The sequence below is a fragment of the Cebidichthys violaceus genome, unplaced genomic scaffold (assembly GCF_023349555.1).
Source record: "Cebidichthys violaceus isolate CVI_PGR_0920_01 unplaced genomic scaffold, fCebVio1.0.p SCAF_56, whole genome shotgun sequence".
Classification (NCBI taxonomy): domain Eukaryota; kingdom Metazoa; phylum Chordata; class Actinopteri; order Perciformes; family Stichaeidae; genus Cebidichthys; species Cebidichthys violaceus.
In genome coordinates, this window is record NW_027176772.1 from 544,968 (window position 1) to 562,217 (window position 17,250).

General features: G+C 45.9%; 1 protein-coding gene across 1 annotated transcript; it reads left to right on the forward strand.

The window, feature by feature from the left end:
• The first annotated feature begins 532 nt into the window (after positions 1-532).
• LOC137888617 (pyridoxal kinase-like) lies at positions 533-14,107 on the forward strand. The gene is given in 12 exon segments (XM_068732037.1): positions 533-1,127; positions 5,627-5,681; positions 9,116-9,220; positions 9,398-9,481; positions 9,843-9,850; positions 9,852-9,878; positions 10,462-10,547; positions 11,022-11,067; positions 11,158-11,269; positions 11,370-11,506; positions 11,620-11,686; positions 12,218-14,107. Coding segments are annotated over 12 exon segments (924 nt in total). The 5' UTR covers positions 533-1,046; the 3' UTR covers positions 12,334-14,107.
• Positions 14,108-17,250: the final 3,143 nt, after the last annotated feature.

Here is a 17,250-nt window from a genome sequence, read left to right on the forward strand (position 1 = left end):
GTTCTATTTGGCTCCATTAATCTCTGTCTCCATGTCCTCACAGTCTCCCTCTTTCTGGTGTTTCTTGCTCTTATTGGGTATATTTGTCTGTAAATGCACTCGTGTCTCTGTGTGGTGACAGAGGCAGTCTTTGCCAAGTCAGATCCCCCCCCCCCTCAGTCACGACTCTGTGATAAGAGATGATGTGAGTCACACACACACACACACCAAAAAATATATATATATTTTTTTTATATATATTTAAATATTTTTTTGTCCTTTATTATGGCAGGAAAAAGACACATCAGAGTAATGCATGAACGTAGAATATGTTCTAAAATAATTCTGCTGTGATGGAATAGATTCAAATAGAACAAATGAGGAGAGAGAGAGAGAGAGAGGGAGAGAGGGAGAGCTGTCATTCACGTTCATTCAATTCCAGCTGTGTTGATCAGGATGCGCTGTTAAGTGGTCCTGCGGTGACGTCACTGGATTTTAGGCGGTCACTCAGATCGCCTGCGCAGAATACCGGCGTTTTGTGTGTACGTGTGTGTGTGTAGTGTACTATCTTGTCCTTCAGTGTTAGTGAAGCTGCACGTGACCCCTCGGTGTCGTCTGGTCAGCTCTCGTGACACACTTATTTGAATCGTCAGTTCGCTACACGTTAACGGCAACATTAATAACGACGTAACGGTCGTTACTAAACCGTTGTTTTGCGTGTGTCCGCGCGAGTCACGCTCGCTCTCTCTTTCTCACACACACACACACACACACACACACACACACACACACACTCTCTCTCTCTCTCTCCCCCCCCTCTCTCTCTCACTCTCACCATCATACACACTCACTTGCACATCACCCGCTACAAACCACCCCACGAGCTCACAGCCCACACAGCTGGTTAGCTAACGCTAGCTAGCTAAGCTAACGTCGCCTTCTTCCTAACTGGCAACCGTTGTGTTTTAAATTAAAGTTAGTTTTTTTCGGTTATGCGTTGACGCCATTAACGTTGAAGTAATAACGGATTTACCCTCGTCCCTCCCAACGGCTGACCGGGAGCCGCCATGGAATGCCGTGTTCTGTCCATACAGAGCCACGTAGTCCGGGGATACGTGGGCAACAAGAGCGCCTCTTTCCCATTACAGGTAAATACAAATGTCATGCACCCATACTCGGACAACGGTACACCCGTTTTCGGACACGACCCCGGTCTGGATGACACGCCTGTCCACAAAAATCTGACTGCGACTTACCAACAACAGTATAAACCGACTCGTGCATATCCGGGTTTTTAAAAAAAATAGTTATTTTTTTGTTTTTGCGCAAAAGACCATAAAAGATGGTTTCGCCACACGTGCTGTGAACCCCCCCCCCCCCCCCCCCCCCCCCCCAAAAGAAAAAAAAAATCCCAGTTATTATCATCTAGATGTCGTAACGACAGGTGTCGTGTGCACATTGTGTTTCCTGTTCCCCCTCCATTCACCCACCGTTAGTCCTCAAACCAAGTGGAATATGCACGATAACATGGCAGCGTTCTCGTCCTTCACGTCGTTATTATTCTTTATTTTAACGGTGTGACGAGGAGGAACGTTCTGATTGTGGCACGACACCTGTCATTGTGTGTGTGTGTGTGTGGGGTGTCCGATAATGGATTGATAGCAAGGTGATTTTTTTCTATTAGGTTTTTATCTTCCAGGCACGAGGTAAAAAGAACATGACATGTGGTTGCTTAAACTAATGATCAATGGCCAGATGTGGCAGAGTTGTGTCTGATAATGGACCTCCTCAAATGACCGCTACATGGATGAGAGCTGAGGAGGAGGATAACTAAGGTGAAACTAGCTTTTAAGCCTCAGTTAATGGTTATCTTAAGGGTCAGAGACCTCAGCCTGATGTTAACCAGTCACCACCGGGTTTGGGTTGCCTCAGGCAGCCAACATTTGCTCACAGACAGACAGTCAGACAGACAGACAGCTGTAATGGGAACATCTGGACGACAAATCCAGCCTCCTGCAGCGAGTCCCTCGCACAGGACGGACACATAATCAATGCAGATATGTGCTGCTGCTCTCATAAACTTGCACAGATTGTGGGGGTTTATCATAGCTGTCAGTTGACCATGTTGCCAGATTGCGACTGTAATTGCACACGAAGGCTTAAAGACCACACACACACACACACACACACACACACACACACACACACACACACACACACACACACACACACTTTGTTTGTAAAGTTCAGGGGCACTGAATGCATTGATTGCTGCTTAAAAGTTGCTCCTTTTTCAGGGACTTGTCTTGCTCTTTGTTGTGTACATTGTGGCCACTAGCTGTCTGTTATGAAGAAGCACACATGAGGCCATTAGCTCCTCCTGGCCACGGACGTGAGACTCATTTCCCCTTTTTATGATCCCTAATGTTGACAGCGGGATGATAACGGTGATTTGCTTTGGGTGCGTAATTGCCGCCGTGATGCCGGGTGATTGTTATAGTTTCATATTGTCGGTAGTGATGGAAGAGGTCGGTGTCGGCCGACAAGTGTACTGCCCTGACAGACGGGTCACTTTGTTGTGAGAAGAGCCGAGTCTATTTTTAGCTCCTGGATGTTTTTTTTTTCCTGGTCGTCCTTAATGGCTGCTGGGCCTTCATGCATGTCACCTATGGATGATCGAGGCCCGTTGGTACCGGGCTAATGTTCAAATGGTGTTCACCGGTGCAGCCTGATGGAGCTTGCACTAGACACCGGTATTTGGATCCACCACCACTGATGCTTTGTAGACCGTTTTTAAGTTTAGAACCAATTTACCAGAGAGCCCACGGGCCGGTGACCGAAGCTGCTCTTACTATTCAGAGTCACAACCGTGACTCACTTGGTGCTTAAGATAAGGGATGATGACGATGGTGGTGGTGGTGGTGATGATGATGTCAGCAGACGTGCAGGGCATCCCTCCTCTAATCTCAGGCCTGTCAGCAGGAAGCAGCGCTCTGATTGGCCGCCACAGGATTCCTCCTGGTGACGTCACCGGAGATGGAGACAGACCGCCTCAGAGCCGCACTGGATCATGGATTCAGTTTTCACAGACAGAGCATTTTCATGTATATATGGAGTTAAATCAAATTTAGTAATATGTAGTGTATTAGTGTGATTTTTTCCCCCTCCCAAATGCAATTACAAGTGGAGCAGAAGTCTTCTAGAGTGAGAGACCATAGAAGCTGAATGAGTGAATTATCAATGTGACGGGTTATTTATTCTCAAAGGGACTCTTTCTTTTTGCGACCAGCAGCGATGCTGTGTGTGTGTGTGTGTGTGTGTGTGTGTGTGTGTGTGTGTGTGTGTGTGTGTGTGTGTGTGTGTGTGTGTGTGTGTGTGTGTGTTTTTTTTGCTCAAGGGCACTTCAGCCAGCTGGATATCTGGATACATAACAAGCCTTGCTCCATATTTATGTGGCGGCTCGTTCGGTTGTTCGACGATATTGTCCAAAGCGTCCTTCAGAGGAAGCCCTGTGAGGAACTCCCTCATCGCCCGTGACCCAGACGGACCCGTGTGTTCGATGCTTAAACTTGTGCTCGAGGCCAAAGTTGCTCCCTGGTGATTGATTAATCATTCGCACTGCTGGTGCTGTTGGTAACAGCTGGTGAAATGTAAGCGTTCAGCTAAGCTTCCTTCGTCTTAGTCTGCGTCTCTTTTCTGTGTCTTCGGTTCTTACGGCTGTTAAATGGGTCGACTTGACATTCATGGTTCCCAGAAGATGAATTCTAATATTCTTTGGAGATTCTCTGACGTGTCCACCTGTGCCGTCGTCCAATGCTTTTGCTTTATGACCAAAAATACCAAGAAGACAAATGACTTTCCCATCAGCCTCAGCTGCACATCGTGTGCTAACGGGCTTAACGACGAACATGGTTAACATTACAGCTACATGTATGTAAACATCGTTGTTACCATGTTAGCATGCAGACGTTAGCATTTAGCTTGAAGTCTCAGAGAGCTGCTAGCATGGCCCGTTGACTCGTTTCTCCTCGTCCAATAAAATGAGTCATTTTAACATCATTTTGGGCTTCTGTTTACAGACTAAGAATAAGAAACATATTGTAGGTTGCAGTGCAAATACGCCTGAAACTCCTCAACAAGTTCACATCACTTATAGGCTGATGCAGGAACAAAAAGACGACAATCACGCGTGGAAACAATCACCAGTAACGTAGACGTATGTTCATCATGTTTGCACACTATGCATGTAGAGGAACCCAGAGAGCTGAGGGCCTCTCTCTGCTAAGTCACGATGCAGTAAACACAGCGTTGACTCAGACGTGTGATCAGTCTGTAATTAAAGAAACTCTTCAAGGCCTTCCTCTTCCTCTTCCTCATCTGGGGATTACCTAAACATGAGAGTGTTGGAAGTGCTTCCTCAAAAAAAAAAGAAAAGGCAAACTGTTCCTGATCTCTTGTAAACGGTCTCATCCGTGTCGCTGACTTGAGGCCCGTGAATAGAAGAAGGATGTGACCTAAATAACATATTCTTAGCCCCGTTTTTTTTTTTTTTTACATCAACAGCCAATTTGCAGTGAAAGAGTCCCGTCTGTGAGACGGTCGAACACATTTTTACTCACCGCTCTGGAGCAGCAAACTTTCTTTTAGAAGACGTTCAATAGGGCAAGCAGAAAAAAACCCTCCAAATCAAGACTAACTTCAACTTCAAGTCAATATAAAGCAGACTCCTCTGTCTTGAATGGGAGTCCATGTTTAGCTGAAGATAATGTTAAGTTTCTAGGTGTTGATTTATTTTCACGAACGCCTCATGACGATGATACAAATCCACCTTTTTCAGAGAACCAGAGGAAAGTTTCCATCAGTCAGCCGGCGATGGAGCCCAACACCGACAGAGCTCAGGGTCAGAGGGGGGGGGGGGGGGGGGGGGGCTGATTCTTGTACCTCAATTGAAAAGAACAAAGAAGTCATTCACTCCGCCTGCTTCCTGTTTCAACCTAATTAAAATAAAGTCATTCAGATAACAACTGACTGCACACGTGGACGGGTCACATGTCTTTTTTCTCTCTCTCTCTCTCTTTCAGGTAATTAAAATAATCTGTCAAACAAAGAAAAGACACACAGAGAGAGAGTTTGGTTTGTGTCGATGTTTCCTGATCTGTGCATGTTTCAGCTGAGAGGACGCTCTTTATTATCTGAGCCCACAGATCACACTGACTTTGTCTCTTTGTGCACCAGCTTGAGTTCCAGACACGTGTTAACACGCTGCAGTTATGAACCAATACGACGTGGACAAAATGTCTTTTATCTCTTTTATAGTGTGTGTTTTTTTTTTTCAGCTCATTGTTTTGGTTTTTCCCACCCTGCAGCTTCACTGCTGTGGTTCCTTCTCAAAGCGGTTTGGTCGGCAAAGTTAGCGGCTAGCTGGTGAACGTAGTGCAGCGCTGAACGGCTAGAGAGACGGGCAGCTGGTGGAGACCAAACACAGTAACGGTTGATGCAGGTTTAATGACCAAACGGGTGCTCTGGTAGCGGCATCGCTTGTACATTTTGTGTTGTATTTGTACTACTACACTGTGTGTGTGTGTGTGTGTGTGTGTGTGTGTGTGTGTTGCTGACTCCTGATCTGTTTCCTCTCTCGGTCCTCCAGGTTTTAGGGTTTGAGGTGGACTCCATCAACTCTGTCCAGTTCTCCAACCACACAGGTAAGACCGTCAAACAGCATATTTATTAATGAGCGTGTGTGTGTGTGTGTGGGTGTGCATGAGTCAGTCCGATCCCCCCGGTGTCGTGATAGAAGGGTTAGCGAGTGTTAGACGCCTTCCAGGCTGACGAGTCGACAGCTGGGTGAGTCACGTTTTGTTTGGTTTTTTTTTTGGGGGGGGGGGGGGGGGGGGGTCAGTGACTTGGCTGGCGGACTCCAGAGCAGCTCTCAAACATCAGAGGGTGGTGCTGCAGGGGGACGGACTCCGTCCATTCATGTTTTACACCGGCGTCCTCTCTCCGTCCGTCTCGGACGCTGCCGGTCTTGTTTTCTCTTAACTCTGTTTACATGTGGGAGGGTCTCATGAACGGTGAACGATTACGTTGCATTATGGGAAATATAGGATTATTTAAGGGACTAACAGTTGGAATATATCCGTTTCTGCCGCTTTTTTTTAAATTAGTTTCTCAAAAGTTGTTTAACTTTGTGAAACTATACGACCGCAAAATAAACCTTTTGGATCAACCGAGTTAACCAGAACTCTGGGGGTCTGGAGGTCTGACCGGAAGGAACACAAAGATGGAGGAAGTCCGGGGGCCGCAGGGACCAGATCCTCCTCCCTTAAACTATCAAAGACACGTCGAAACTAAACAAAACCAACAAAGCCCCAAAACTGTGAGAGAGCAGCACTAACTTCATAACGTGTGTCCAGAACCGAGAAGAACAAATGACAACATATTCCTCCAGCACCACCTTCTGCCACAGTCAATGTGTGTTTCACTCGCCTCCACCTCCACAGACGGCTCTCCCGCTCCTGTTTACTCACACCATTTCAACGTGTTGCTTTTTTGACACGCATATGTCGTCCCGTCTTATGTTGCCACGGCAACTCTGTAATAGTTTGATCTAGAATGAATCGGCTGTGAAAACGAAACACATCTGCGCAGCTGTTGGCTCGTTGCTTCCCGGCGAATTCGACAAGCCAGACTCAGAAGTCCTCACAGCTTTGAGAGTACAAGTAATCGCAACTCTACAATTACTCAGCGTTCAGTTTGACGCCGTTAAAGGTCAGCCAGCGGGCCGGCGGCTCATTGATGACGGGGTTTGGTTTCTCCGCTTATAACCGGACAGGTTAGCCGCTGCTTTTTTTTTCCCATTTCATTGTTGTTGAGATGGTGGGTGTCGCAGGCGGAGCATGATTGTCGGTGTGCCGTAGGATCGGTGTCGTTGTGTAGGCGAGCGTCTGTAGAGGGTTTGGACAAACACTTTACTAAATGAACATCATGCTGTATTGAAGAAGACTGTAAACTAGAGATTGAGACCATAAACTCATGTTTACAATGTTTACTGAGGGAATAAATCAAGAGAGAAGTAGAGTCATTTTAGACTAGACTTCTATACAACCAGAGGAGTCGCCCCCTGGTGGACACTAGAGAGAATGCAGCTTTAACACGCAAAGCATCGGCTTCACTCTGCAGAACCAGAGGTTGCCGCCTGCTTGCATGTCTTTGATTGTGTTGCTGTGAGTCTTCTTGCAGACCGTCTGGACTGGTCTCAGCTACATCTACGTTCAATTTACGTCTTTAGGGACCAATTGGACAAAGGAATCACTATTGTAGTCTTAGGTCTCATGGTCTCTGTTGGTGCGGTACGGAGCAGACAATGACACGGAGGACGATGCCAGGGGTTCCTCACATCTGTGGTGTAGCTTGTGTTTGTTTCAGTGACCTTAACGCACAACAGCCCTGAGACTCTGCAGCCTGTTTAATCACATCTCGGTCGTTGTGGACGACAAACATTTGCAATTTTCTTCAAGGAGTGTTTGTAATTCGGTTTGTCACATTTGAAGACGACGTCTGTATCTGAGGAGAGAGGGGGGGGAGAGAGAGAGAGAGAGAGAGAGAGAGAGAGAGAGAGAGAGAGAGAGAGAGAGAGAGAGAGAGAGAGAGAGAGAGAGAGAGTAGAAGAGAGGGCGACAGGACGCAGCGGTAAACAGCAGCAGGCGTTGTGAATTGCGACAGCAGCGAATGATGACGACAGAAGCTCTTATCTGTAGGCCTTCATTCTCACACACACACACACACACACACACACACACACACACTAACCATACACACACCATACACGCACACCAACCATACACACACACACACAGCGCTCTGACTGCTCATCTCTCTTTCTTAGCGCCTTTGGCTTTCTCACGGCTTGTTGCTTAGCAACCAGACCCCCCCACCTCCACCACCACGTGACCCGGCTGTGACTCACCTGAAGCTGCGACATCATCGGCCTGCAGCAAACATGTCATACGCAGACTGACGTGCACCAACGCACGCTCGCATTAGCATTCCCGTCGCGTTCATGTACCTCCAGATCTCTCTCTCTCTGTGTGTGTGTGTGTGTGTGTGTGTGTGTGTGTGTGTGTGTGTGTGTGTGTGTGTGTGTGTGTGTGTGTGTGTGTGTGTGTGTGTGTGTCGGTTACAAGCTAAAGTCACGTGGACTAAGAAGAAGAAGAAGATACTTTTGAGCAGTCATAGAATGATGGTGTTTTTTTGGAGTTTGGATTGTCGTTTTTATTTTGGTTAGATTCCTTTTGTATCAGTGAAAAACATCTGTGGAACATCTGGATATGAGCATGCTATTCAGACTAGGGGTGGAAAGAAGCACTCGGGTCCTTTCCTTAAATAAAAAAGGGCAAAAAATACTGAATTGGGAATAAAACGTCCTGCATTCAAACCCCTGTTTAAAGCGCTACCATGACAGTAACTAGCATATGGGAGAGTCCGTAGTGTCGTGAAAGTCACCGGACTCCACAGCTCTAGTGTAAAGACTTGATCGGCGTCGTGTGAACTCGTTATGTAAGAGTCCGGCGCTCCAGCTGTCAAAGTGTCCTGTGGAGTTTCCTCACAAACAAACACGACAGTCATGTTTACAGTCAGTGTCGCTCACCAAAAGGTGGAAATCCTCACGGAGCTGATCTTTAAAAACCCTCCATTGTTTACGTCTACGCTCACTGGCTTACTACTCTTCTCCTTCCTTGCCTTTGTTGACACTGTGATGCATATCTTAGCGTGTTATTATATATATATATATATATATATATATATATATATATATATATATATATATATATATATATATATATTCCTTAATGTTCAGACTGAAGCAGCAGTGTCCTAACCTGCCCTGACAAACCACATTTTAATATACGTTTAAAAGTTTCACCAGGTTAGTGGAGGACAGGTGCTCTTGTGTGTGTGTGTGTGTGTGTGTGTGTGTGTGTGTGTGTGTGTGTGTGTGTGTGTGTGTGTGTGTGTGTGTGTGTGTGTGTGTGTGTGTGTGTGTCTCACTAGAATGAGGTAAAAAAAAAAAAAAGGATGTGGAAAATGTTGGAGTCAGCACCTCGGCGAGCACAATAACCTCGTCTCCTCTCTGCAGGTTACTCTCATTGGAAAGGTCAAGTCCTGACAGCAGACGAGCTCCACGTTCTTTATGAGGGAATCAAGCTGAACAACGTCCATCACTATGACTACGTGTTAACAGGTGAACACGTCACGGCAACTACACACCACTGCTGTATTTGGAGCGACGCTGTTGTGTTTGTGTTCAGTTAATCCTGCGGTAATGTTCCACAGTGAACATCTTGATCTTAACTTAAATGATGCACATTCACACTAATAATAATGATGACGATGATGATGATGATGATGTTGCGTCCAGGGTACACCAGAGACACGTCCTTCTTGGAGATGGTAGTGGACATCGTTCAGGAGCTAAAGAGAGCCAACCCCAACCTGGTGTACGGTGAGTAAGATATAGTGTTAGTAGATATAGTGAAGACCTGCTGCCACTGTTCAAATTATAATAATTATAATAATAATAATAATTCCCATAACCCTTACGGCTGCCTCCACCTTTCCTCTCATCTCTGCGGAGCGTTTTGGCCTCTTTTTAGATCCTTGTTCTGTGTCCATCCTCGGTACAAATCTTACATTTTGAATACATTTAATAATAGAGAGACGCTCCGTACGTGGGTCCCTCTGGCTCCTTGTTGTCGGGAGGTGTACTGTAGTCGTCCTTGTGTTTACGCTCTCCTAACCTCCCTACCGCTGCAGTGTTTCTGTGCGCCGGGCGTCTGACTCTGGATGCGTTTGTGTCGTTTCAGTGTGTGACCCCCGTCCTCGGTGATCATGGATCTATGGTGAGACCAGTGGCAGTCGTGTGCTCCGTGCCCTGAAGCTGTGTGTGTGTGTGTGTGTGTGTGTGTGTGTGTGTGTGTGTGTGTGTGTGTGTGTGTGTGTGTGTGTGTGTGTGTGTGTGTGTGTGTGTTGTGTTGTGTTGTGTTGTGTTGTGTTGTTAGATGGATGTTTTGTCGGATTCTTGTGCCTTTAATGTGTGTGGGAGGGTTTTAGTGCTCATCCTTGTGTGTGTTTTTATCTGTATATATTTCAGTGTGTTGGTGCTCTGGGGGGGGGTCACATACACAGTGACTCACTCTGTGTGTGTGTGTGTGTGTGTGTGTGTGTGTGTGTGTGTGTGTGTGTGTGTGTGTGTGTGTGTGTGTTTGTGTTTTCGGAGATTTAACATCACATTCTGTCCGTTAAAGCTCATCATTGAGGACTGACTGAGCCCACTCATTTGTGTGTGTGTGTGTGTGTGTGTGTGTGTGTGTGTGTGTGTGTGTGTGTGTGTGTGTGTGTGTGTGTGTGTGTGTGTGTGTGTGTGTAGTCCTTCATTTAAAGCTCTACTGTGTGTTCCTCACCTTTCTGTGTCTCCTCCCTCAGTACGTTCCTCAGAACCTGTATCCGGTCTACAAGAACAAGGTGGTTCCCGTTGCTGACATTATTACTCCCAACCAGTTCGAGGCCGAGTGAGTACAAGTTGTCTTTTCATAAACGCAGATTTGTATTGATGTGAATCTAGCGTGACGTGTTCTGTAACTGTCTTCTTATTTAAGATGAACTCACTCAGTGAGTAGCAGAGCACTAGTGAACACCGTCTTTATGCTTCATGTTATCTAACACCTTCATGCAGCTCATGCTTCTTCTTTTACCCTTTTTTTTTTAAAGATTTATTTTCAGCACATTGTCTCAACTCGGGTCATCTTCGCTGTGAACTTACTCCACCTAGTGGTGTTCCCGTACGTCTGCAGGATCATATTAAAGCTTTTTCCTAAACATTAAAAGCTCACTTTCATGGATTTCCTTCCCTTTTTGCACTTGTGTGCTCCCATAACGGGTATGAGTAGAACACGGTCTCAACAATAACTCTTTTCTCTCGGCTCTTAAAGGGGATCATCTGTGTTTTTCAGTGAACGTTACATCGCTGTTTGCTTGTGTTGTAGACTATTGACGGGGAAGAACATCAGCACAGAGAAAGACGCCGTGGAGGTAAGAGACCACCTTTTCCTCATTTTGTTGACAGAATGAGCCGTTCTCTTGCTCGATCGTTCTTAGACTAAATACACGAGTTGTCTGCAGGTCATGGACCTCCTCCACGCTATGGGCCCAGACACGGTGGTCATCACCTCCTCCGACCTGCCCTCCAGACTGGGCGACCGCTTCCTGGTGTCGCTGGGCAGCCAGCGCCAAGGTAGGTTTCGAGACGTCTTTGTCCCGTGTTCTGTTTTCGGGAGACGAGACGACCGAATGCGAGCCTTTTCCCAACGTTGTCGCATTCTTTTGCCGCCCAGTTCGTCCCGACGGCAGCAGGACGACGCAGAGAGTTCGGATGGAGGTTCACAAAGTAGACGCCGTCTTCGTGGGAACTGGAGATTTGTTTGCCGCCATGCTGCTAGCGTGGACGCACCACTACCCCAATGACCTAAAGGTACAGAGACGGGAGGGAGGGGAGAGTCGGCCACACTGAGCGGAACATACGTCAGGAAATGAGGTTATTAGACATGCTGATAACAATAACTACTCTATTCTCACTCCTCTCAGATGGCCTGTGAGAAGACTTTTTCAGTGATGCACCATGTTATCCAGAGGACTATTTCATATGCTCACGGTAAGAACAGTAGAGCTTGTGATGTGTGTTTTTAAAGCTCTGATTTATATACATTTTACCCTCCTGGTGCGTTTTAGTGAAGGACAGTCAGTCAGTCAACTCCAGTCCGCTGCTGTCTGGTGTGTTCTGACCTCACTAAGTTCCTCCAGGTTCTCTATCGCACTTTTTATGTCCAGCCAGGGAGTCAAAATAGAAGAACCGGTGAATAAAAACAGCAGCTTTCACCTCCTCCACGTCTATTTGTGTCCGGTGCGTCTCTGATATCGTTCAGCCTGATAGCAATCACAGCTGCGTAACACTACCAGGGTTTTTACTTTTAGATGCTAATAGTCTTGTAGTTCACTCAAAAAGCACCGCTTACTGCACTTTCATCAGGCTACAGATTATCGGGTTCATTGGACCAGGAAAGGAAAAAGAACCACCCTGCTCTCCCGTTTATTCACTTTAGTTTGCATAAAAGATTGCGTAACGTGGCTTTAAAAATGCTAATCTTATTCGTCTCTACACCCCCCCCCCCCCTCTGTCTCTCAGAGTTAGCAGGTCCCGGTCGGAGGCCCAGTCCGCCCCAGCTGGAGCTGAGGATGGTTCAAAGTAAAGCTGACATAGAAGACCCTGCTATAGTTTTGGAGGCCACAGTCATATCCTAACACTACCGACCCATAAGACTCACACCGACCTTTGTCCTCTTCACCCCCGTGAATCTCTCGAATTCCAGCGTCTCGGTGAATCTCTCATCGCCGTAAACCTTGACTGTCGTTTCCAAAACTCCCAAACGCCTCATTATCCAAAAAGAACCCCCTTAGTATTGTGACCCCTGTAGTCCTTTCAGCCTAAACCCTTTACCCCCTTTTAAGTCCTCAGTGTCCCCCCCCCAACCCCCCTTAAGCCTGTGACCCGTCTACCCCAAAAACCCTGTTTTTTGGAACTAGAGCCATGGATAGACAGAGAGCTCGGTCTGGTCTAACGCGGTCAGTGTCCACAAGCATGCCGTATATATATATATATATATATATATATATACATATAAACATACTGATAAATACTAACAGAAGAATGTGAGGAGGGATACGGTTCAGTCCAAAAGCCTGAAAATCCATTCACGGTCCAGTCGCGTTCTCCAGAATTTATCCAAAATGTGATCTGAATTAATTCCGGCTGCTGAATGCTCCGAGTCTCTACCTCTAAATTACGAAATACAAACTTGCCTTTTTGCTTTTTTACTGCCACTCTACTCCACTCCACTCGCGTATACATTGTTTTGACAGACTTGCACTCTAGCTGTGTGTGTCTCCACACACACACACACACACACACACACACACACACACACACACACACACACACACCAGTTGCCAAGTAGCAGGATTGCAGCACTAGCGTCGTCGGTGCTTGCGAGAATGAACCGATCAACCTCTGTTTATCCGTGGCTCTGCACACCACTATTTCAAACCCCCCTCCCCCTCCCCCTCCCCCCTCCCCCGTCTTAAAGCAGTGATGTAATGGTGACCAAGTCTAACCCCCCATGAGACCCCCTTGAAAATATAACAAAGGACAAAAAAAAAAAAAAAAAGGACGCACAATGTATAGTTGATGTATAGATGTTGTACTATAACTGTATTGGACCATCTGTATGATATCTTCTATCTGATCTGTCTATTGGACCATTGTGTTGATGCTACTGTACTATAGACCACACACGCACTACAACATCGCCCAAACCAGAGACCTTTGGGTTGGTTCTGGCAACTCCCGGCGGCTCCGGTCGGTTGTCACTTTCGTAGTAATATAGGTCACTGTCTTTATAGTCGTAGCGAGTAGTAGAACCTTCTTTGAAATCACAGCGCTACACGTGAAAGAAAAAAAAAAAAAAAGGCTCAACCGGAGCGGTCTGACCTCGGTGCCGGAACCAAACCCACATCGCATCCTCTGGCCCAGAACCCTATATCTGAGAGCTGTGCCGCTGAATTTACTGGAGTCCCCCCCCCCCCCCCCTCCATGTCCAGTAGCAGCTGTAAATGTTTGTTGTAGAACACGTCTTGTTTAGGCCCCGTCACGCTCCACTGTGGTCACAGCAGACAGGATGCTCCGTTTTATTTTTAACTATATTTAATCATTTCTATTGTAATGATTTCAGATATTTAGATATCTGTGCTCTAACCTTCTTCTTTCTATTAATAGTTAATTAAAAGAGAAAATCCAGAGTATCTGGAGCCAACAAGTGTTTGCAGGACAATGATTTAAACTAAAATACCCAACAAAAAAACACCAGATACTAGTTATCTAAACGACCAAGAAGACCTTTTTTATTATGATTTTAAGTTTTCCACAGTTTTGTGTTTGCTCACTCGGCTGACGTAACTCACTACCTTGAAGCAATAACTTTGCCTTCTGCAAGCTGGTTGATTTATTTTTATTTTTATTTGATATATATATATATATATATATATATATATATATATATTACGGTCAATCTGCAGCTCGTGGTTTGATCGTACTGAATCTTAAAATGGCGTCTCTGGTCGGGCGTCGCCGCGTTCTGTTGTCCGCAGTGGAGCGCGGGTTGGGAAGACGTGAGAACGTGACGGACTCGGTTTCAAACCGGTGACGTCGCTAGAACTCGGCATGTGCCTTAACCCGCTGATCTACCGGGGAGCCACAGGAAACGTTTAATGAGACTTTAAACACTTTTTAATTCACCTTCTTCTTCTTAATCTTCTTCTTTCTTTCTCCCCTCGTTGCTTCCTGGTTTGAATGTTCAGTAAACTGATTTTCAACCGACATCATCGCTCGGAAACAACGTACCGGGGGGAAACGTGTAAACCAAATAACCGGAGGCTTTAAAACAAAAACAAAACAAAAAGAACGTCCAGAACTCGTCAGTGTCCCACCTGAGCTGGATGTAAGGTTCTGGGCAGGCCAGTGTAATTCTGTACTGCTGTTGTTTCTCTATGGACTGTACTGTGATACTGCCTTAGGAACCTAACACCATAACACTCACCATACTGCTCACCGAGGGGGGAGGAGGGGAGGAGGAGGGGGGGAGGAAGGAAACACGAGATGTCCTAAATGTAGGTTCACGCACCTGAAGCGAGGAGGAACTGAGATTGCGTCTGCTGGCTGTTATAAGCAATTATGGGTGTTTTTTTTCAATTAACCAATTAATCGTTTGGTTTATAAAATGACAGAAATTTGTTTGTTTGTTTTTTCCAACTAACAACTCGGAACCCAAAGATAATCAACGACGTGAAACAGAAAGCAGAAGTTTAAATATATACATTTTCTAAATGATTCGTCATTCGAGCGAAACGCTGAAAACACCTCTTGGACTAACGATGGGATGGGGGGGGGGGGGTGCAGTCTCATTTCTAGAACTTGCAATAGTTCATGTTGACTTTTGTACTAGTGCGGTTGTGTTGTGCCGCTGTAGCGCTGATTGTCATATCAGTTAACAGACTGCGCTTTAAAAGCTCTGCTAGAATCATCACTATCCAGCCCTCCGCTTCCTCTAACAGACCAGTCAGCCGGAGAAAACAAAGGTGTGTCTACCTGTCGTGTGTGTGTGTGTGTGTGTGTGTGTGTGTGTGTGTGTGTGTGTGTGTGTGTGTGTATATAAATGTCTTTTATGGTCACAGGGTTTTGTGTGTGTGTGTGTGTGTGTGTGTGTGTGTGTGTGTGTGTGTGTGTGTGTGTGTGTGTGTGTGTGTGTGTGTGTGTGTGTGTGTGTGTGTGTGTGTGTGTGAGTGAGATGAAAGAGGAAATCCCTGAGAAGTAAAACTATAAAAAGATGGAGACCCACAAAGAGCGAGGTGAGTAGAGGAGGGGAGGTTTGTTCAAGAGGACAATCATTCCGTGATGCGACGCAGCAGCGTTGCACGACTTTCCTTTTTTTCTCCGATCTGCTAAAACAAAAATAGAGTTGTTGTTTTTTTTGTTTCCGGACTTGTTCAAAGAGACGTTTCCTCGACGCCTCGCATCCTCCTCCTTTCTCTTCCTCCTTCTCCTCCACCCTAACCCGCATGCAGACAGCTCTGTCTTTCGCCTCCCTGCAGTGCCAGTCGTCTGTCTGTAGCTCTAGTTTTTGAAACCTCGCTGTGTGTGTGTGTGTGTGTGTGTGTGTGTGTGTGTGTGTGTGTGTGTGCGCGTGTGTTAGATGGTTGTACTGTACCCTGACCCCCCCCCCGCCATCCATCACTCTGCTAGATTGTCACCGCTTCCCATGCTGGTCCTCAAGCCGCCTCCGTCTCCACCTTCTCGTGAAGCAGCTTAACACACTTCCCTGCTGCTTTTTTTTTTATTTTCCTCACCCTGCTCCTCCCTCTTCCTCCATCCTCGCCACTGCTGCCGTTCTAACTGGGCCGCGTACCATTTCCTCCACCGAACATCTGGACCGAGTTGCGCCAGCTCTCTTCGTAAAATCCTTCACCGAGTTTGAGCGGAACGCTAGAGATTCAGCTCGTTAAGACTTTAGTGTGTGACTCTATTGTTGAGAAACTTCCCAATACTGTCTGAAAGTGTGTGTATCGTGGAGTTGACGCTCTCACTTCGCCGGTGGAAAAGAAGTGTGTGTATCGGCGTGTAAAGAAACATATCCATCAGAAACAGAACAATGTGAGGAGATGGTGTCGCTGAATCTATAAGAAGTCATTGTTAGTCGGACGGTTCTGGGCTGAGCAAGGGCTGGTTCTTCAGACTGTGAGAGTTTAACGACGATTTCACGTAAACTGCCACCGGCGAGTTTAAACGATGAGCTAAAAGCTGCAGACTTGGGATGCTAGCTTTCGGCGGGATTAGCGGTTCTAGCAACCCTTTCACAATAAAGGCATTTAATTTCAATGTCGATGTGAAGTTGCGCTTTAAGGCTTGTGTGATTAGTCTAAATCGGGTGATAAAACGCAACAGTTTTATTTTATCGTTTAACGGGGGATCGGATGGTCAAACAATAACCAAACGTTTGGGTGTAATTTAGACGACGACATGTGCTTGATGCTCAGAGTCCACGCTCCCCCCCCCCCCCTCATATCTCCTCCTCTGTGCACCTGTTGCGATAGACCCCCCCCTCATCCTCATCCGTTTGGTTTACAAAATGGCTGCCACTAAAGAAAAACCACGATGGTCCAACCGTCTGTCTTTCGACCGTGGTCCTCTCCTCTCCTCCCGATTGACGGGTTTGTCTCCGCCATCTTGTATTTTTATTTTTTATTTTTTATTTTTTTTTCTGTTCTCGGTGGCCAAAACAAAAAACGAGGAAATGTAATAATCATTGTTTGGTAACTGTTTTTAGTGCTATGTTTTTGGAGCGTTACGAGTATTTTCTAACATGTTACAATAAAAGATTGTAGTGTACAAATTCACATTTATAAAATATATATATATATATAGATATATATGAGAAATGTATGTTCTAATGCAATAAAGAGAGATTAAGAATTATGAAAACTGGATCACTGATTATTTATACTTGATATTATTTCACTTGCTTGTGTAAAGTCTTCCTTCCTTCCTGTTTTACTGTGTAACTGCATTTTGAACTTTGAATTCATGGAACAAATATTCACCCTTTCATT